Here is a 22,600-nt window from a genome sequence, read left to right as displayed (position 1 = left end):
ATATTTCTGGAGAAATAATATGAGAAAGTCAAGAATGATATTTAGGGAACTATGGAAAAAAAGAAAGATAAAACGTTTGATTGTTTCAAACAAAAATTCATACCCAGCGTTAGAAGGTACTATAGACAAAATATGATACATTTTTGTCCCTATAATATACTAAGAGATGTAATCCACATTCTGCGGGGTATCTCATATGATGGGAACTAGCTGCCACATGGATCATGTAACTTTCATTATTCTAAAGATCTAGATAGAAGGTTCATAAATGTACACACATAAACATATAAAAAACACCCACTCAATAATCTTCATTCCTGAAATTTTCACCCCCTAAACCAATGCAGAATGAGTAGGCAATGCATGTAAAGTGCTGTATGTGAAGTAAGAAAAGCTTCAGTTTGAATCCAACCTTAGATAGTAACTAGCTTTGCAACTCTAGGCATGGCATTTAAGCTCTCTGACCTTCAGTATCTTCATCTGGAAAATGGAATAATAATGTCTACATAATAGGGTTATAGTAAAGATTCAATGAAGTAATGTATATGCAAAGTACTGTGCTAACCTTAAAGTATTGTATAAATTTAATTATATTATTACTCCCTCTTGTATCTTGTGGAAATTTATTTTGATTTGGGGACCCTACCTTTGGGCCCTCAGGGTCTCTTCAGTGTGGGAGGGGCTGGTGCCCCTCCCCCTCTGCTTCAGCTGAGCCAAAAAGCCCCGTGGGCTGTACAAGACACCAGGTCAGACAGCTGGTCAGGGGTCCCAGCTCCCTCCACCCTGAGCGGATCTATCTGAGAGATCCCGGACTTGTCCAGGCCGGGCTCTGGCATAGCCTGTGCTGAGGCACATAATGCTAGAGCATCCCCCCAGCCCCAGCCGCAGCCCTGGCTGGTGAATTAGCTTGGTGTGTGTAAAGGTGCAAAAAGCCCCAAGATTTGAGTGGAGAGAAGAAAGATATATATATATAGATATATATATATATATATATATATAGACCTGGGAGTTAGATGGAAGGGGAGGCCCGAAAGACAAGATTAGGAGACCAGAGGCCTGTAGACAAAATTAAGAGGGGGCTGACAAGATTAAGAGAGCAGAAAAGCTGGAGCACTAAGAGACGGGGAAGGAGAAAAAGCTAAGAGCAAGAAGGGACAGAGGCCGGCTGACAAAGATTAGAGGGGTGGCAAAGGTGGCAGAGGGCAGACTGACAGAGCAGACAGACAGACAGAACAGGAGGCAGTGGAGAGCACAGAAGCGGTCAGCACAAGGTACAGGTTGGAGAAAGTGAAGATTAAGAGAACAGAAGGACACTAGAGCACTAGGAGAACAGAAGGAGAGGTCAGTGAGAGAGAAACACAGGGGTTCAGCAGCAGCAGTCCAGAGAAGAAAATTAGATGCAGGGAGAGACAAAGTGAAAGGCCCTTGGAGTTAGAAGAAAGTAGCTAAGCAGGGGAAGTGGAACATACCCTAAGGCAAGAGGCAGCTAAGGCCCTTATTGTATTAAGAAGGTTCCAGGCCCAGCAGGTGGAAAGAGACATCCCGGAACACAGTCAGGTTGTAAATTTTATTTCCCTGTATTCTTAATTTTAAATTGTATCTCATAAATAAACTCTGCTTTGATTATTTAGTTAAAAGGCTTCTTAATCTTTTGCTTATCAATTTGGGGAGTGGAGCAGTGTGGTGGAATTTTTAAACGGCCCATATTAAGTTAATAGCAGTAAGATAGCCAGTTAGTCAAATGTCCCAGATTAAGTACCCCAGTCAAATTAGCACACCCAAATTAGGTCCAGCTAGCTAGTTAAAATATTTCAACAATCTATAGCTCACAAAATATCTGAAGATGTATAACTTTTCTCCTTAGTCATTTCCTCTCCATGGTAAACTACCTTACGGCCTCCACTTGTGTTTAATAATATTTGATTTCCAGACACTCTATTAATCTTTTGTGTGTGTGTGTGTGTAAAAACATTTATTTTATTTTTTCCAGTTACATGTAGAGGTAGTTTTCAACATTCATTTTTATAAGATTTAGAGCTCCAAATTGTTCTACTGCCCTCCCTTTCCTTTCCCCTCCACAAGACAGCAACCAATCTGATATAGGTTATATATGTACAATCCACAAGTGATTATTATTATTTTTTTTTATTCTGTGTTCAATCCATATCAGTTCTTTCTCTGGGAGTGGATAGTATGCTTCATCATTAGTCCCTTGGGATTGTCTTGGATCATTGTATTGATGAGAGTAGTTAAATCATTCACTATTGTTCATAGAACAATACTGCTGTCACTGTGCACAATGTCCTCCCAGTTCTGCTCACTTCACTATACATCAGTTCATATGAGTCCAGGTTTTTCTGAAATGATCCTGCTTGTCATTTCTTATAGCCCAATAATATTCCATTACAATCATATACCACAGCTTCTTCAGTCATTCCCCAATTGATGGGCATTCCTTTGATTTCCAATTCTTAGCCGCCACGAAGATTTGCTATAAAATACTTTTTGTACATTTTTTCCCTCTTCTCTTCTTCACATTTACTGTTGTTAACTGTTTTCCTCCATCCTATTCCCTTCCCCATGATATTTACTCTATTATCTATCTCATATCACCCTATCCCTCTTCAAAAGGGATTTGCTTCCCAATGATCCCTGCCCCAATCTGCCCTCCCTTCTTTTGCCCCTCCCTCTTTATCCCCTTCCCCTTGTATTTTCCTGCAGGGTTAGATAGATTACCCCCTCACAATTGGGTGTGTGTGTTAATCCCTCCCTGAGGCAACTCTGATAAAATTAAGGTCTTTGAGGCTATTCTGATGAGTGTAAGGTTCATTTACTGCCCTGTTCCTCCAACATCTCTTCCCCCATTCAAGAAGCCCTTTCCTGTTTCTTTCATGTGGGATTTCACCCTTTGCTAACTCTGTTCTTCCCCGTCCCCACCTCCCCTAGTGCATTCCTCTCACCCCCCAATTTTACCCTAAAGATGTCATCATGGGGGCACCTAGGTGGCACAGTGGACAAAGCATCCACCCTGGATCCAGGAGGACCCCAGCTAAAACCTGGCCTCAGACACAAGACAGTCACCCTCTCCACAACCCCAAGTATGTCCCGTAACTCAAAATTTTTTATGGGTCTCTAGGGTCTTGTATTTGAAAGTCAAATTTTCTATACAGTTCAAGTCTTTTCATCACAGATACCTTAAAGTCCTCTTTTTCATTTAAGTCCCATTTTTTCCTCTGAAAGATTATACACTGTTTTGTTGAATACATGATTCTTGCCTGGAATCCCAATTCCTTTGCTCTCTGGAATATCATATTCCATGCCCTTTGGTCCTCTAATGTAGAAGCTGCTCGATCTTGTTCTACCCTGACTGGGGCTCTGCAATACTTGAATTCTTTTTTTTTTTTTTTTTCAGCTTGCAATATTTTCTCCTTGACCTGGGAGCTCTGGAATTTGGCTATAATATTCCTATGAGTTTTCCTTTTGGGATATCTTTCAGGAGGTAATTGATGGATTCTTTCAATTTCTATTTTACCTTCTGCTTCTAGATTATCAGGGAAATTTTCCCTGACAATTTCTTGGAAGATGATGTCTAAGCTCTTTCCTTGATCAGGGTTTTCAGGTAGTCCAATAATTTTCAAATTATCTCTACTGGATCTTTTTTCTAGGTCAGCAGTATTTCCAAGAAGATATTTCACATTTCTGTCTATTATTTTTATTCATTTGAATTTCCTTTATTGGGTCTTGGTTTCTCATAAAGTCACTAGCTTCCATTTGTTTAATCCTAATTCTTAGGCAATTATTTTTGTCAGAGAGTTTTGTATCTCCTTTTCCATTTGGCTTTTCAAGCTGTTGATTTTTTTCTCATGTCTTTCTGCATCACTGTCATTTCTCTTTCCATTTTTTCCTCTACCTCTCTAACATTATCTTCAAAGTCCTTTTTGAGTGCCTCCATGGCCTGAGACCATTTCATATTTTTCTTGGAAGCTTTAGACATAGGGGCTCTAATGTTGCTATCCTTGTCTGAGTGTGCCCCTCAATCTTCCTTGTCACCAAAGAAACTTTCTATGGTCCTCACCTTTCTCAGTCTGCTCGTCTTGCCTTTATTTTACTTGACTTTTAGGTCCTTCAAGTGGGGCATTGTTTCCAAGCTTCACTGTCCCAAGTTTCAGGGGGTCCCAGGTAGTATGATTTAAGGAGGGGCAAGTTCTTCACTCACCTGGGCTGTTCCCTGGTCTGTAGATAATCCCAGGCCATCTTGCTAATTAATCAGACAGCAAAACTTTGTGTGCTGTGGTTGCTAGCTCTGATGAGCCTGTGTCCTTCCTCCACCTGGGCCACTGTTGCTCAAGCCTACCTGGTTCCCAGCAGGGGTGAAAAACCCAAGTTCCACCTCAGCACAAGCAGAGACCGCTATAATCTTCTCCCTGCCAAGGGTTCAGCCCTCTCACAAGATGGTGAGCTTAGTTCCAGACACTGGCACTACAGCTGATTCAGAGGCTCTGGAAGTCTCTTTCTTTGGCAAGGCTTTCCTGGGACTGGATCTGTGTCAGGGTGACTGTGGGGTTGGGCTCCACTACTCTCTCAGCATAGTAACTCCCTCCTTCCAACCTTCTAAGTCATCTCTGGTTGGAAAATTATCTCAGTACATTCTTCTGTGGATTTTGCTACTCCATGAATTGTCCTATGGCATTATCTGGAGGTTTTTTGGAGTGATCATGTGAGTTCGAGAGCTCACTGCCTTTCCTCCACCATCTTGGCTCCTCAAAAATCTATTTCCACTGTATTAATATTGCTGTCCTTCTCTGGATTTTCTTGTTTGTCATGTCCCTGTTTAATATAGTACTTGGAATTGGACACAGGATTCCAGATATGAGCTGAATGGTGAAGAGCAGTCATAGGGTTACATCTTTTCCTGATCTGAATATTATGCTTCTATTATTCCATATGTGGGCAATTAAACCTATTAGAAAAGAAGACGCAGGGAAGTATTATAGTGCAGTCATTCTATACAAAATATTTTAATCAATTTCCCTAAAACTCTTTTATATGATACTATCAATTACCTTATAATTTTAAAGAAGCATCCTATGAGTTGATTTCATGGTGTCCAACAATAATTAGTTATATGTTGAATGAGGACACAGATTTACATAAGTTCAGAAATAACACTGGAAATACCCACAATATTTAACAAATATGACTGATTTTTGTATCAGTAATTACTGGACAATTTGAATCTGAACTCTGAGATTTTTCTGATTGCATACAATCTTGCCACTGATGAATCAGGGTAATCTGGGTAAACAACATGTATCTGAATAAGCAAGAGGTAAATGTGGGGTCTTGCTTCTGGGAATGGGGACCAAAGAATAGATAGAGAAAAGACAACAGAAAGAATGTGCAGACTGATAATAACTAAATATTTGCAGCTCTGTAGAATCAAGGAACAAGCTGGGGAAAGGAGATTTTATTTCCTCTTTTAATGTTTTTAAAAAACAGTTTAGAAAAGGTGCCTGTGACTCAGCATCAATATGCTGTGCCTGTCATCAGCTGTCTGGCTATGTGCTTCAGGCTGTCCCAATGGTCGCTTAAACATCATAATGTCAATTTTATAAACTTTCAGGGACATCCATTTGTCACAATTTTGACTCACTGATGGGGTCTCTACAGATTTATACCTGACAATGACTTGTTCAGCCTCATCTTGACATCACAACTTGGTTTTCATAGATTTGTATCGACGTTTTGCATTTGTCTTCCTGATGTGCTGTCATTTACATAACCTTTCAGTGTCATTGCATAGGGTCTCTTCCTTCACATTTGACAACACAGTGTATCTCAGTAGGACAAAATTAACATTATAATGAGATAGTGATGATGAATTCAACTCATAGCTGTGGAAGAGGAATGAGAGATGCTTCAGGAAAAAAAAAGTATATATATATATATATATATATATACACCTACATACATAAATATGTAGTAACTACTTTGCCTTATGTAGGATGGCTAAAAGGATACAGATTCTGGGCAGAAATGGAATGTTAACACAAGGGAGCACCAGACAACTCAAACATAAGGAAATCTGTTCATAGGGTCCCAAATAACCAAAACCATGCCATTGCATCCTCAGTCTCCTGTTCAATTATTTATCTATCAGAACTGCTTCCACATATTCAAGTGACTAGATTTTTGACCACCCATTGGGAATCTTGTGATGGATGAGTCAAGGGGTAAATGAGAAAAGGCAGAGCATGAATTTGGGGGATAGATATTAAAAGAAAAAAATGACAGGAGCTATTTCTTATGAGAGTGCCACTAGAATACCCAGCGCTTAGCTCATTCCAAAATGTCTCTTTGCCCTTCACTTTGAACAGTAAACAAAGTTGAAAGAACTGCCAACTTAGTTTATATGTACTGATTCACAAAATAATTTGCATGTTGCTTCTCCATTGAGCCCCTGTAGATCCTTTTAAATAGCTGGACATATTCTGTGGAAGAAATAGAACTATCTGGTTCAATGAGAATATTTGGCTACCTTGCCATCCAAATTGTCCTTTATTTTCTGGGGAAAGTAATCTGGGAATGGGGGTTTTTTAGAGGAAGAAACTGAGTCTGAATGGTGAGGTAATATTCATAGTAGTTAGAGTATTGCATTTGAAGTTAAGAACACCAGGGATCAAATCATTTTCAGACCTTTTTCATCAGTATAACCTGGGTTCAAGTCTCAGTCCCAGTTTTCTGAAAAAAAAAAAAGGTATAATCTTAGCTTTAAAAAAAGTTTATCACACAGAATTGTATCAAATGAGATAGTGTATGTATATAATTTATGTGCACACACTAAAGTGATATTTAAATGCCTTTTGGTATTTTTTTGTGTTTAGTAGACCTGTTATCCCACTGATGTAGGGAACTCTCAGTTATAATAACTACTATTATTGTTGTTACTGTTATTTACCTAAAGGTATGTAGCTACTGAGGGACTACGTCCCTATGATAGAATCATTTCAAATTTGCTATTGCCTTTTCTTGTGTAGTTTTTTGTTGTTGTTGTTTTTGGGCAGGGAAATGAGGGTTAAGTGACTTGCCCAGGGTCACACAGCTAGTAAGTGTCAAGTGTCTGAGGCTGGATTTGAACTCAGGTCCTCCTGAATCCAGGGCTGGTGCGTTATCCACTGAGCCACCTAGCTGCCCCTGCTATTGCTTTTAAAATGGAGGCTTTATACCATGTCCCAAAAATATTAATTCAGAATTAAGCTTTAAAAGCTTAAATAAACTTATTTAAATAAATATTACAACTACATTATATTGTAATGTGTTATGTTATGTAATGTTATATTAATTTAAACTTATTATAAATTAGGATTAATAGCTTAAAGTTGCACTAAGACTTTCGGGATGCCCTATATAATATAAAGAGTGCTAGTCTAGCTTTTAGGATCCCTGAATTCTACTTCCAAATCTGTTACCAACTGGCTGAGTGACTTGGCAGCTATTCTTCAGGGTACCAGTTTCCTCATCTATAAAATGGGGCTGTTGAATTTTGGGTTACAAAATTTAGGAGGATTCTTTTACCTCTATAAAAGCAGATTATATTAAAAGATACCTTGCTCCAAGTGTTTAAAAAAAGATAAATACCTAATTATTACTGCTGCAATTGCTATTACTATTTTTGTTATTATTTTCCATATAGAAATGTCACCTGTCAGGAAGCAGGATTCATGTTCATTTTACTTTACGTGGAACCTAGCACAGTATGCAAACCAGTGGAATGCTACTAATAATTCTTCTAATTTTGCATTTGTTGAATTCTACCTATACATTTACTTCTATACATTATACTATACATTAGTGGAAATACTTTTGCCATATTAGAGGTAAAAGGAGGGCCTGTTCTTTAATGAATAAAGTTAGGTTAGGGGGGTAAATTTTAACAAAACTTCCTTATTATGAGACTAACATTTCCCATCTGAATTGGTTGTTATCCTCACTGAAGAAAATGACCCAGTAATCTATTTATAATAAAGTGATGCTAAAACATTTATTTGCAAAATGAAAAATTCAGCCAACAACTGGTTGCATTATTTGTATGATGCCCCAAAAGATTCTTTTTTTATTTTTGTTTTACCAACTTGACAAGCACTTTTTAACTGAAGGGAATGATTTAATTGAAAACATATTTTTGGCACTATGTAGAAATAGCATAAATCACATCTCTTGGTAAGGTGAACAATTAAAAAAGTTTTTGCATCAATGCTTACCTAGTTATTACACTGTGAGTCTGTTTTTGTTTATTTGTTTTATATTGCTTTTTGGGGGAAAAAAGTTCCTCTATTGCCCTAAAATATTAAATAAAAGGGACTATCAATTCAAAGCCAAACATGAATATCTCAAATGTAGACATTTGAAAATATAAATAGTAAATTAAAATATAAGGCCCTGACTAGTAATGTGCAAGTTAGTTTTATATTTGGAAACAATTGAGATGTACCTTGGAGATGCTGTTTTAATTATTCTTCATTATGAAATGAAAAATAGTGAGTTGATCTTTCAATAATCCTATTAAAAGCACCTTTTTCTTAGGGATGGTTAGAAAGTTTTTTATAATGTAAATCTGCAAATGGATGTTTAAAAGTTCATGGGTTTTTAATGTTATAAAACATTATATTATCTATTTAACCTTAGTCTGTGTAGAAATGCTACTAACTTTGTAGTACCACAAATCCATAAAATACATAGAGTTAAAGAACCCATTTATTTCCTTTTGTGGGCATCAAAGGGGTAAAGATATGTTAGTCAAGTTTAAATATATGTGACTAGGTTACTGATTACTTCAAAGAAATTTATGGTATTGCCCATCTTGAAGTGATATGTTTATAGCACATTTCAGCGATTGGTTTTGTAACCCATTGATGATTTCTTAAACCCTTCTTATTGTTCTCAAGAAGTATCCCTTAATCCTGTTTCTTCACTTATGATTGCCTCCCTTTGCACGTACTCTGCTGTTCCTGTTCTCCTGTTCACACAGCTCATGGAATGAATGTTGGTCATTTTATTTCAGGAACTACAGTTTGAAAGACTGACTCGAGAACTGGAGGCCGAGCGCCAGATTGTAGCCAGCCAACTGGAGAGATGTAAGCTTGGATCAGAGACTGGAAGCATGAGCAGCATTAGGTATTGTACTAACTGCTCTTTTTGCTCTTGCTGCAGTGAGTTGCCATTGATAGGAAATTGTGGTGTTTATCTTCTTGTTACACACTTGGCAGTGGTATTGAAGCATTCACTTGGATGCTGGCAAAGGCAGCTAACTGGCATGGTTTGTTACAGGCATCTGTTTTGGTGAAATTAATGAATTCAATGTATGTAGATTTCACATCATTTTGCACAGGTCAGCTCAGAGGAAGACTACATCTATGACTTGCTAGAACCAGGAGGTGCCAAATTAGAATCTTTATATTTTATTATTATAAATGATTCAAGATGAAGGCCTCTTGGTGTTGAAGAAAAAAAATGAAGGAAGAAAAAGGGGGAAGTGGTGCATCTTTAGAATTGTGGAAGGAAAACAAACAGCTTTTCATTTATGGTTTATTGCTTTTTTTATTTTTAATTCCTGAAGAACAAAGTACAAGAAAGGTTATTTTATTTGGCAAAAGATCTAGCTAAAAATCTTACATGGCTTCTATCTCATCTAAAATGAAAGAACTATGCATACACATATGCACATGTATGAATACATCCATGTATATATGTAAAATATTCAAAAGCACATGTTCTCTTTTTCTCTATACTTGCATATGCCTAGGAGGGTATTCATCCAAACTAAGATATTTATATTATCAACATAATATATAACCTTGAGAAAAACTCTATTGTTTTCATTCCAATTTTCCAGGTAGATTAAAACAATTAAACAGAAAGACTATCAATTGTCCAATGAACATGTGATACTTTTACTATTCTCAACATTTTTATTTTTAAAAAAATACAGCTAGTATAATTAGTGGTATCTTCCACTTATCTTGTAATTTTCCCCCTGTTGACTGATAAATAGTGAGTAGCTATTAAAATTCAAAACCTCTGAGTTATCCATTTGCTGTCATAGTATGGTTTTAAATGATATACATTACTTGGATTCTTGGCAGAATATAACAAAAGCAAGGAAAATGGTTCAGGGAAAGGAAACTTTTAAAATAATTTAAAGGTTAACTACTGATGGGGCAGCTAGGTGGCACACTGGATATAGCACTGGCCCTGGATTCAGGAGGACCTGAGTTCAAATCTGGCTTCAGACTCTTGACACTAGTTGTGTGACCCTGGGCAAGTCACTTAACCCCCACTACCCTGCAAAAAAGAAAGAAAGAAAGAAGTTAACCTCTGCTTTAGTTAATTGTGCAAAGTGTTAAATGGGAGTAGGAGGACATATGAGATGAGAAAAACAATAATTAAAAATTAAATTCTTATCAACATATATGTGTGTATATGTGTGTGTATCTTTGTTCTTCATATCTGATGATATCCTTTTCTAACGTTTAAAGTGCTCAAGAAGCTGGATATATGAACTATGACTGGTTTATAGTCATTGTTCTGTAGACATTTATCTTGAATTGAGTCCAATATCATATTGATAACTATCAGTCTCCCAAAGAACCTATTGTCTTTCTCTCTTCTTTTCTGGTTTGTCTTTCATTAGTGTACTTACAATTACAATAACAGAACCAAACAAGTTGGCAAGTTTCATCTTTGTGCACCTGATATAAATCTGTCTATATGCATGGTTTCTCTTGTGTACACTAATACAAAGAGCTTCAGTCTTTCTAGTCTTAACACCACTTTGCCTTTTGTAAACTCTTAACGTATAGACGTCTGTCTTTGTAGAACTCTGGCAATTGACTCATTCACATGGGAGAGCATCCCATTCAAAACTTTTAGCTTTATTGATTTCTTCCATAACCTAATACTTTGCTCATTGAGCAGTAAAACACTGACTTCATTAGGCCCCATTAGGTGGTTTATAAAAAATGAAAAAAAACAAAACAAAAAAGAGGTAGCAATCTGTTAATAATTATATTAATACCAGAAACTAAAGGGAGAGCCTGAAACATCATCTTATAGCTTTTGCCTCTCTTTGTTTCTTTAAAAGAAACATTTTAAAAGGTAGGTTATGGGGGTAAATGGCTAGGCTGAATTGAATATCACTAGAACTCTTTCTCAGGCTTTGTTCCAACTACTTTGGGAAAGAGGGGAATCACATTTTTATGATCATTAACCTGAACCATTATGTCCTCATATTGACTCTTACATGGTTTGTGAACTTCCAAGAGTGTTTCCATTTATCTATGAGCTGCTAGAGTCCACATCTTCCAATGCTTGTGCAAGATGGATGAACACTGTGTGAAGGGGTTGATGATGATAACTCTGACATTTGCCATAGTCCAAAGATGTTGTCTTTTCTGGTGCACTGTGACCTGATCCTTTTCTCTGAACACTGAGCATGAAAAATCAGGGCTGCCTTGATCTGTCTCATTTTGCCTCTTAGAAATTTTCTCTTTTAGTTGTCAATAACCCATTGAAGTTTATTGATGATTTGAATAGTGATAGTTTTTTACATATGACAAGTTGTGTTTTAAATAGTTGTCTGAAGCACTTTATGCTTCATGTTTGCAAAGCACTTTACATGCATTGTCTCATTTGTGCTACTGTGAGCCAGGTCTTCCTCAGTCATTTCAGTAGTATCCAACTCTATGAGATCTGATTTGGGTTTTTCTTAGCAAAGATCCTTGTCTGGAGTGGTTTGCCATTTCCTTCTCCAGCTCATTTTCAGATGAGGAACTATGGTAAACAGCGTTAAGCAACTTGCCCAGGCTTATACAGCTAGTATGTGTCTGAGGTCAGATTAGAAGTTAGGAAGATCAGTTTTCCTGACACCAGAGCCAGCACTCTAGCACTGTGAAAGTTCACTGCCCTATAAGCTAGACACTCTGACTATTTGGATCTGGAGGAGATAAAAATGCTGGTGGCTTTTCACAGCCCTGCCTCATTTCAATCCAATTCACTCCCAAGTCATGACCTCACTTTCTAGATGTCATGGTTCTCTTAGAGAATGAAGGACAAACAATATCAGCAACAACAAAAACAACAACAGGCCACTTTACAGTTGAAGGTATTGAAGTTCAAAAGATTAATCGATTTGCCCATGGTAATAAAGTTAGCAGGTATCAGGAGTGTGATTCAAACCCCAGTCTTACTATTTCATTCATTCAGTCAATATTAAGCACCTAGTGTGTTAAGCCCAGGAATAAAAGAAAGACAAAAGACAAACAAGCCCTGCTCTTTAACAGTTCATAGTCTAGGGACAACTAGGTGGTGCAGTGGATAAAGCACCAGCCCTGAATTCAGGAGGACCTGAGTTCAAATTCAGCCTCAGACACATGACACTTACTAGCTGTGTGACCCTGGGCAAGTCACTTAATTGCCCCGCCCCCCAAAAAAGTTCACAGTCTAATAAAGGAGACAAAATTCAAAGAGCTATATACAAACAAGGTATATACAAGATAAACTGGAAATAATTAACAAAGGGCTAACGGCAGAATTAAGGAGGATCAAAAAAACCTTTCCATAAAAAGTAGAATTTTAGCTAGGACTTGAAAGATGAAGTATTGTGTTCAAAGAACACAAGGAGGGCAGTTTCACTGGATTATAGAACATGTAGAAATAGGCAAAGTGTAAGAAGGTTGGAAAGGTCCAGGTTGGGGTTTGATGTATGTGCTGGTAATAAGGTGCTTCAAATGTCAAACAAAGGATTCTACATTTGACGCTGTGAGTGACAGGAGCCACTGGAGTTTATTGATGGAAGGGCTACAAGTATTCCCACTTACCCTTTTAGAAAATTACTTTGGTGGCAGAATGGAGGGTGGATTGGAGGGGGAAAAACTAATGGCAAACAAGCCAACCAACAAGGTCTAGCAATAGTTCAGGTGTGAGGTGATGATGGCCTGGACTGGGGTGGTGGCAGTGCCAGAGGAGAGGAATTAAATATATAAGAGATTTTATGAAGGTAAAATGCACAGATTTGTGCAACAAATTGGATGATGGGATCGGGGTAGGATGAGGTAGAATGAAGAGTGCAGGATATCAGCAAGGTTGTGAGTCTGGGTAACTTGTAGGATGATTGTACTCTCTCAAATATTCCACTTAAGGAGGGATTCCAGGGTAGCTATCTCATCCTTTTCCACCTGGCTACAGGACTTCAACATGCCTTTCAGCTTCTTTTTATATTGTTTGTCTTCATTAGATTGTCAGCTCTTTGAAGGCAGACTCCCTTTTGCTTTTCTCATCACTTAATACAGTGTCTGGCACATTACTAGGTGGTCTTAGAAAAGCAAAGTCTTTTCAATTTGGGGAGTGTTAAATATAAGATATTTAAAGGATAATTACAGGCAGTTGGAGAAGTGACTTTGTTGTTGTTCAGTAATTTTCATTCATGCTTGACTCTTCATGACCCCATTGGGGTTTTCTTGGCAAAGATACTGGAGCAGTTTGCCATTTTTTTTTCTCCAGCTCATTTTAGAGATGAGGAAACTGGGGCAGCTATATGGCGCAGTGGATAGAGCATCAGCCCTGGATTCAGGAAGTCCTGAGTTCAAATCTGAGCTCAGACACTTCACACTTACTAGCTGCATCACCCTGGGCAAGTCACTTAACCCCAATTGCCTCACAAAAACCAAAGAGATGAGGAAACTGAGGCAAACAGGGTTAAGTGACTTCCCCAAGGTGACCAGCTAGTAAGTATCTGAAGCTAAATTTGAACTTTATAAGGATGCAGTTTTCTGACTCCAGGCCTGGTAATTCTATTATGCCACCTAGCTACTAGTGATACTTGAAATTAATAGAGAGATTAAGGCTAAATAAGTAGATTTGAAAAATATCAGTTTCAGAATCTAATATTCTCTTTGACCAGGCCACCCTACTTCTCCTGTATATTTATCACTGTATAAACAAACATGGTTTTATTGGTATTGGATAATAGTCAGTAAAAATAGACTAAGATTTTAATATGGTAAATTGGGAGCAAAGTAAAACTTTAATCTCTAGTTTCCATTTTAAGATATTGAAAAAAATTCTATCATTAAAGACAATCACATGTTTTAATGAGTAACATAAAAAATAGAAGGGAGCGACTAGGTGGCAGAATAGATAGAGTGCCAGACCTGAAGTCAGGAAGACATATCTTCCTGAGTTCAAATTTTGCCTCATATGTACTAGCTATGTGACCTGAGGCAAGTCACTTAACTGTTTGCCCCAGTTTCCTCATCTGAAAAAGGAAGTGGCAAAACAGTTCAGGGTCTTTGCCAAGAAAACTTGCAAATGGGGTCCCAAAGAGTAGGACACAACTGAAAACAACTGTACAACAACAACAAGAAAAAATCTTTTTTCTGGACCTATAAAATATTGTTGTTGTTGTTGTTTTTCCCAGTGGGAAAATTTTGAAAATGTTATGGCTTAAGGTCAGAGCAGAGGTACCATGGCTCAGAATAGTGATTGAAAAGCAAGGTAGATGCAGAAGTATTTGTATCTATATAGATGAAAGGCAGCGCAGCATGGTAGAGATAGCTGACTTTCAAGTTAGAAAGAACTGGATTCAATTCTTCTTTTGAAGCTTACTGTTTATGTGACTCTGGGCAAATCAATGAATGTTTCAATGTCTAAGACAACTCTTGAATACTAGGATTCACAAAGCAGGAGCTAAACTCAGATAGATAGATAGATAGACAGACAGACAGACAGATAGATACTCCCACATATAAATATTTTAAAGGCACATGCACAAACATATGTTTCTATGCACACATATCAACATACTACTCTTTGATCATATCAGGTATATTTTTACATCGATTTGAACACATACATTTTTAACCACAAATCAAAGCTCTTATAGAACTAAATTTATATGCCTGTAAAATACCTGAAATTTACTTTCCAGCTGAAAAAGTACTTAAAGAACTTTGTGAAACTACTATTCAACTATCTTGATATTTCACATTTGTTTCATTGAATCACATTATTATTTAAAATTACAACACAAAATAACAGGAAAATCTTATCTGAGATAATGATGCCATTCTCTTGTGGATAAATTACAAATCCTCCAACAGTGTACTGATTTTTAGATAAGAGAATGAGAATATTGAACTGCAATTCCAAGTAAACAATGTTGCAATCATTGTCCAGAATCCTTTTATCCTGCTTATGGTTGATTACGAAAACAGAATAACGAAAATTGGAGGATAGTAAGCTTTATTTGTATGTCTTTTGGGGCTACTGCTGTGTCCAAAACCAATGCCTTGCTTGATCCTCTTAAGAATCAAATTTGATAAGTTTCTCAAAAAACTTCTCTTGCAGGAATACTAATAGTCTACTTGTGACTGGCTCCTCCTGTATGTTTTTGTGCATTTTGACTTCATCACATTCAATATAGCTGATCCCCTTCACTTTAAATATTCTCTGACCTTTGTTGCTCAACCACTGCTAGTAAACTTCCTATATCTGAGATAGTTCCTGCACAAACTTTGGCTCAAGTTACTCGTTCTACTTCCATCAAGAGCAGGGATAGTCTAGGAATATGTGTGAGACCTCATAGTCATTTTATTTATCATGACAGAGCATGAATGCCTGAGGAAAACTTAGAGATCAACAAAGCTAAACTGCCTCATTTGAGGTGTGATGAAAATGAGATCTTGTCTTGCATTCTTTAACACCCATTACCACTTCAATTCATATAACTTTCATCTCTCTGTTTAATTTTTAATAATTTGTACATAGTGATTTGCTAGCTACCATTCAGACTTAAACTCTCTTTGTTAGCTATAGAGACTAGTCTAATCTCCTCTCAAATCCTTCATGACACTACCTCCACCACTCTCTCTATTGAGGTCCTAACTTCATGTAAGATTGAAAAAATTGAGATCATTCACAGAGAACTCCTCTTTTCCTCAGCTCACATTATTCATTATCCCCCAACTATATTCTCCAACCCTGTCCTCCTTCACTCTTTTATTGGATGAAGAACTCACTTTTCTTGCTAGGGCCAAGCCCTTTCCCAGCACTCTTCAACCTATTCCCTCCCAACTCCAGATTATCTCCACCATTATCCCGACTCTTTCTGTAATCTTCAAACTCCTCCATCTGCTGACTCCTTTCTTGATGCCTAAATAAATCTGATTCCTTTTTTTAAAAGTCACTTAATCTGATCATCATTCATAGCTATGATTTTTTTTCTCCTCCCTTTCATGGTGAAACTCCTTGAGAAAGCTATCTACTATAGGTACCTTCCCATTTTCCTTTCTGTTCTTCTAAACTTTTTGTGGTCTGACTTCTGATATCATCATCCAACTGAAATTATCCTTTCCAAAGTACAAATGATCTCTTAATTGTGAAATCTCATGACTATCTTTCAGTACTCCTCCTTACTGACCAGCATGCAGAATACAATCACCTTTCCTAATGGATGTTCTCTCCTCTCTAGAATTTTGTAATCTAGGTTCTCTCCCAGTCCCTCTCTTATGTAGATGACGACTTCTTATCAGTCTCCTTTGTTAAGCTTTCATCTGTGTCATGCCAACTGTGGCTGTCCTAGCCCATCTTCTCTCTTTCTTATATACTGTCTCTCTTGGTAATATCATCAGTTTCCGTGGGTTCAATTATCTCAATTATTGTCTCTTGCAAATGATTCCTAGATCTGTATGTTGAGCCGTTGTCTCTCTCCTGAGCTCAAGACCTATAGCAGCAGTTCCCTTTTAGTTATCTAATATGGGATGTTCCTCAGGCATCTCACACTCCACACATTCAAAAACAAAATGTATCATCCCCACTCCTCCCCACTCCCCACACCTTTGTCTTGACTTTCCTATTACTCTCCAGAGCACTACTATGCTCCTTGTCATCCGGATTCATAGATACTTTGTATATATCTTTATGTACCTCCTTACATTTTGTGTTTGACTCCCCATTAGAATGTGAACTCCTTGAGGGTAGGCACATTTATACCTTTCCTTGTATCCTTAGCCCTTAGCACCTCGTCTGGTAACTAATGATGACTTAATAAATGTTTATTGATTGACAGGACTGACTGGAAATCCTTCACAAGTCTTATCACACTTGTCTTTTTGTTCTAAATTTTCACCAGTACCAAGCTGCTCCTTCAGCCAATAAAATAGCCTACTCATTATTTTCTAAATTTGTCTCTAACAAAATTATATTCTTTTAAATGTTCAATGAGGAATTGGTATAACAAACTTCTCTTTTTAGCCAAGTCTATGCCACTCTCATCTTCAAATCCATCTCAACGCCCATACATCAGACTTTTTAGACTAGCTAAAGTATAATTTTAATTTCCTTATGAACCATTCTGTATATACGTGCACATTATTGTTGGCCAGAATTTACTAGATAAAAACTGCTTAAAGGGCCATATGCTTATAAGTCCTAATCCTATAAGAAGTGTAATTTTTTAATGGATAAAGGTGCTACTACCCCTTTGTTCATCTTCTGCTATCTATTGCAAAATATTTTCTTTGATCTATCAAAACTTCCCCCACACGATATGATAAGTCTTATTAAAATTATGTAGCCTTGCCTACCATTGTTGATAAGTAGATATTTAACCTGCCATAAGACCCTTTTCCTACTTACTTGAGCCTCTTCAGTTATGGAGGACTAGGTATTGGCACTTCCTTCCACCCTGATGACTGTTCTCTCAACCAAACATCAAAGTGCTCTCTCTATGGTTTTCATAGAGATCCTCAATCTTTATGAAAAAGCTGTCTGCCTTGTTAATCCAGGCAGTGGGGGTGCGAGTGGGGCTGGGGGAAGGGATGTGGAGATGAGTAGACATGGTTTTTAGTATATAGGTGTGTGGGTCAATTCAACCAGAATCATGGCTTCAGACCATTTGGAAAATTTTGCCCTCCTCCCCACTATGCTGTCAAGGAACCCTAAACACATGAATAGTATCTTTATTTATAGCTAAAGAACCCAGCAAGTTCCAGATATAGTTGAAATGCTGAGACTTGGACTCTCCATTGGCCACTGTCACATGAAACAAGCAAATTTTTTCTAGTGCTATTCATGAGCTCCATGGAGATCAACCTCAAATCATTTGAGGGAATTCATGATTCAATGTGGGTCAATTGTCTCAGGCTCCTCCTCAAAGAAAGACCGTGGCCATCTGGTTTTAGAAACTGACTCATCAGCTCTGGTCCCAGCAATTTAGCTATTCTATCTTACTAGGTCAACAGCAGATGTGGAACCCCAACAGAAGGACTTTCTGTCTAGTGGCTTTGGGAAGCAGCTAGGGAAATGCTGGCAACATTACCCTCATACCCCCACTCCTTTGCCTTTGAAAAAAACCCTGCAGCCACATAATTTTCTTCTCTATTCCTTTGACTTCCTCATATACTCTCTTTGAAAGACTTTATTGTTTTTTGTTTTGTTTTGTTTTCAGGGCAATGAGGGTTAAGTGACTTGCCCAGGGTCACAGAGTTAGTAAGTGTCAAGTGTTTGAGGTCAGACTTGAACTCAGGTCCTCCTAAATCCAGGGCTGTTGCTTTATCCACTGCACCACCTAGCTGCCCCCATATGCTCTCTTAACAGCCCAAACCTAGACATTTCTTGTCTACTTAGCACAGCAATTCAAGAATGAAGTGAGGGTGTTATATATGTAGTGATTCATATTTGTTTTATAATGAAGATTTTAAAATAATTTCACAATTTATGATTCAATATTCACATCAAACTTGTAAAAATACAACCCCCTCATGCACATGGACCCACACTATGAAAGACAATTGTCAAAGTATCTTAAAGTCACTTCTGGCTATGTCAACTTGGAAAATTATTGGGAGGTTTAGGGAAAAAGTAGGAGGAAGATTTTCACCCTTAAATGTCACCTACATTTTCCCCTGATTGTGGTTTTGTCTCAAGACAGACATACATTGTATTCAATTAAAAATATTTTATTTAATATTTATTTTTCCACTTTAGGATGTTCAATCTAGTTCAGCCTCTAGAGGCTAGTCAGAGGTTTCCATTGCTTCATTTGGGACAGAGATGAAAAAGAGCACATTTTTCTGACACATCAATCTCACAGGCTGCCAACACATCATCAGGCTATTGCTAACTTGTTGACCTATATTTATTAGTTCCAAAAGGCTTTACTATTTTATTTTGCTCCAGGCATGTAGATCTATAGGGGTAACTGAGTGCATCTTTGATCACAAAATGATATTTTTTATCTGAGCTAATCACTTCAGTTTTGTGTGTAGCTAAGAGAATCAATAGGGTAGGAACGATGAAGTAGATTCTGATAGGAAATGTTCTTACTTCTTCCCTCCCATGAATTTTGGGACAGAAATTAAGAACTGGCTTTTCACTTGGTAGTTAGACATCTCTCACAGTCCCAGCTCAAAGGTTAAATTTGTTTGCTCTATAGTTACTTAGAAAAGCGCTTAAAGCCCACTCTCCAAAAGACAATATAAAGACCTGAGACAATGAATTTCTTTTGCATATCACCCACTTCAACAGAGCCATAACTTTTCCACAGAGAATTCTCAATGCCTTCCATAAAAGTGAACTAAAAGATTGCATTATAATTAATTCATTTTACGCCTAAAATTGATCTCCCTTTTGGCAAAATTAAGTTACCACCCTGGCATACTATGATACCAATAGAACAATGTAGGGGAAAGTTACTATTTGTTTGTTTAATGATCACTGTGGTACTGTTTGAAAAATGTTATATGGTCCCCCCTTTTTAGACACAGTTGATTTTCCTTCACATTATCTCTAGCACTTGAGAGGGAAAAAATCATTCATTTGATGACATCTCTCTCTTAAATTATCATATAGTTCTGTGTGTGTAGGGGGGGTCTCTGTCTCTTATCTCTCTCTGTCTCTGTCTCTCTGTGAGTATGTCACAAAAATCAATGGTCAATGTACTTTACATAAGAAACTGTACAAGCTGGTGATACAAAGACAAAACTGAAATAAACAACAAATAGTCCCTGTCCTCAAGGAGCTGAACTGCACATACACACAAATACATACACACATACATAGACACATATGCACATGTATACATGCATACATATATACATGCATATGTGTGCATGCACGTATACATGTGCGCACACACATACACACACTAAGGAAATCTCTTGCATTACATACTATAATACTGGCACAGTGGATAGAACACTGGTCCTTGACTCAGGAAGACCTTAATTCAAATCCACCCTCAAAAATTTACTAGCTGTCTGACCCTGGGTAAGTCACTCAACTGCTTTTGTTGCCTTAGTTTCCTCATCTATAAAATGGGGATAATAATAGCACTTACCTCCCAGAGTTATTGTGAGGATTAAATGAGATAATAATTGTTCTTAGTACAGTGCCTAGAACATAATAACTGCTACATAAATGTCAGCTAGCAGCAGCAGTGGCAGTAATAGTAGTTTATCTTGGTTTTATAGGAATATGGGGAAAAAAAAGTAGGAACAAGAAAATGTATTATTTGGACAAAAGGGCATGACCTTGACAAACAGTAGCTATCGAATATAGTCATGCCTACATTCTTGTGCTCATATGTATTTTAATTTACATATATTTGGTTTCATAATAAAATAAAAATATAATATGTCATAATAACTTCCCTTTGGAGTATGTTTTTTAATAACTATAGGCAACCCATAAATATTAAACATTTAATGTAAATTCCTTAAAGGATTTTTAATTTAAATTAGTTTATCTTATATAATAAATACTCCCCATTTTGCTTTAAACATCTTACTTTACCAGGTTTCTACATAATATAAAATTTTGCTTCTTTCTAAAGTGATTTTTAATTTTTAAAAAACCTATGCATAATCAGTCAAAATATATATTCTATGCCAGATATGATTTATTGGTCTTGTATGCATCAATAGTCAAATAAGTTTTTCTCAAAATAATCTTCAGTGAATATTGTAAAACAATATTTTATGCCAGATCTGAATCACATAAATGCCTGGAATATCTCAGAACCGGGGAAAACATGATAACTACCTTGTATGTATCTGAAGGGCTGTCTGTCACATGGAATAGAAATTAGTCTTGTTTTGCAGCTGAGCAATGGAGCAAGTAAGAATGCTGTTTTTGGAGGCAAAAAGCCCAACAAAACCCTGAGTTCAAACCCAGCCTCAGACAATTACTAGGTAAATGTTAATGGGCAAGTCCCTTAAGCTCTCTGTCTCAGTTTCATTCTCACTAAAATAAGGATAATAATAGTACCTATTTCACAGGATCATTTTGAGGATCAAATGAGATGACATATTAGTTCTTTTTAAACCTTAAACTGCTCTATAAATAATACATATTATCAGCATGATTGTGATGATGTTTGGCCCTGGACAACAGATCTAGAAAAGTGGGTGATATTTTCAAAGATTTCCCCTATAGGTAAGGGAAAAAACAAAATTAATATGACATACATGTTAAATGGATGACCTTGGGAAATAGTACATTTCTACTCCCTAGACATTTTTAAGAGGAAATTTTTTTTTGATTATTCAAGTAGAAATGGAATGACCAATTTGGGGGGATAGTATAAGAAAGATTCACAATGGATTAGATGGCCTTTGAAGATTCTGACAACTTACATTTTGTTGTTTCTATGAATTTCTTTTTTTCCTTTCCTCTTGTTTTCTGTTTGTTTGGGTTTTTGGGAGGGAGGGTATCTGAAATCCTTCAGGTGAGGAGGGAGTTATCTAGCTCATATATGTTGAATTCTGTAAATACAAATATACTAAATTAGGAAATTTTCTATATTTTCTTACACAAGTATACCTAAGCCCATTTTTATTTATAAATATTGAATAAATAAGGGCCTTTATTAAAGATAGCTATGGGGCAGCTAGGTGGCACATATGGGGCAGCTAGGTGGCACAGTGGATAGAGCCCCTGCCCTGGAGTCAGGAGTACCTGAGTTCAAATCCAGCCTCAGACACTTAACACTTACTAGCTGTGTTACCCTGGGCAAGTCACTTAACCCCAATTGCCTCACTAAAACAAAACAAAAAAAAAAGATAGCATGTATACCATGTAAATTTTTATACTATGATCACTGTTTTATGTGGCCAAATTTTCCATATTAATTGATTTATCATACTTCCAATTTAAAAGTACATTAATCCATTGAGGGTAATAACTAATTAGAGTATATGTACATATTTGGATTATTTGTTTAAAAGTTGTAATAGGAATTATGCTAATATGATTTCTATAAAATTAGCTAGATGTTCTTTACAATTCTTTATTTAACATATAAAAATCCATGTATATCTTGCAGATATTTTCAGTTATGCAAAAGCATTCCAATTTATGCTGTCAGAATACCATCCTAATATTATATAATGTTGATATCTTAAAATATAGATGATAAGTCTTGAATAGCAAATTTAAATATAAACTTTATCAGAATGGTGGGAAGCCACCAGAAAAAAAGGATATATTTAGGAATGTTCATCATTAACTTGCCAAGTTTATAAAGAGGTGTCTTCTTGTACAAGTG

General features: G+C 36.9%; 1 protein-coding gene across 6 annotated transcripts in view; it reads left to right on the top strand.

Annotated features, from left to right (window-relative positions):
- Positions 1-22,600, top strand: part of CTNND2 (catenin delta 2) — a 1,127,657-nt gene that overhangs the window by 405,714 nt on the left and 699,343 nt on the right. For all 6 annotated transcript variants that reach the window (XM_043973915.1, XM_043973925.1, XM_043973939.1 and 3 more), the window contains one exon: positions 9,062-9,174. In XM_043973915.1, coding sequence (XP_043829850.1) covers positions 9,062-9,174 — 113 coding nt within the window. The remainder of the gene's footprint in view (positions 1-9,061; positions 9,175-22,600) is intronic.

This window comes from Dromiciops gliroides, chromosome 1 (genome assembly GCF_019393635.1).
Source record: "Dromiciops gliroides isolate mDroGli1 chromosome 1, mDroGli1.pri, whole genome shotgun sequence".
Lineage (NCBI taxonomy): Eukaryota > Metazoa > Chordata > Mammalia > Microbiotheria > Microbiotheriidae > Dromiciops > Dromiciops gliroides.
Note: the sequence above shows the minus strand (reverse complement) of the source record. Positions and strands in the feature narration are given on the sequence as shown.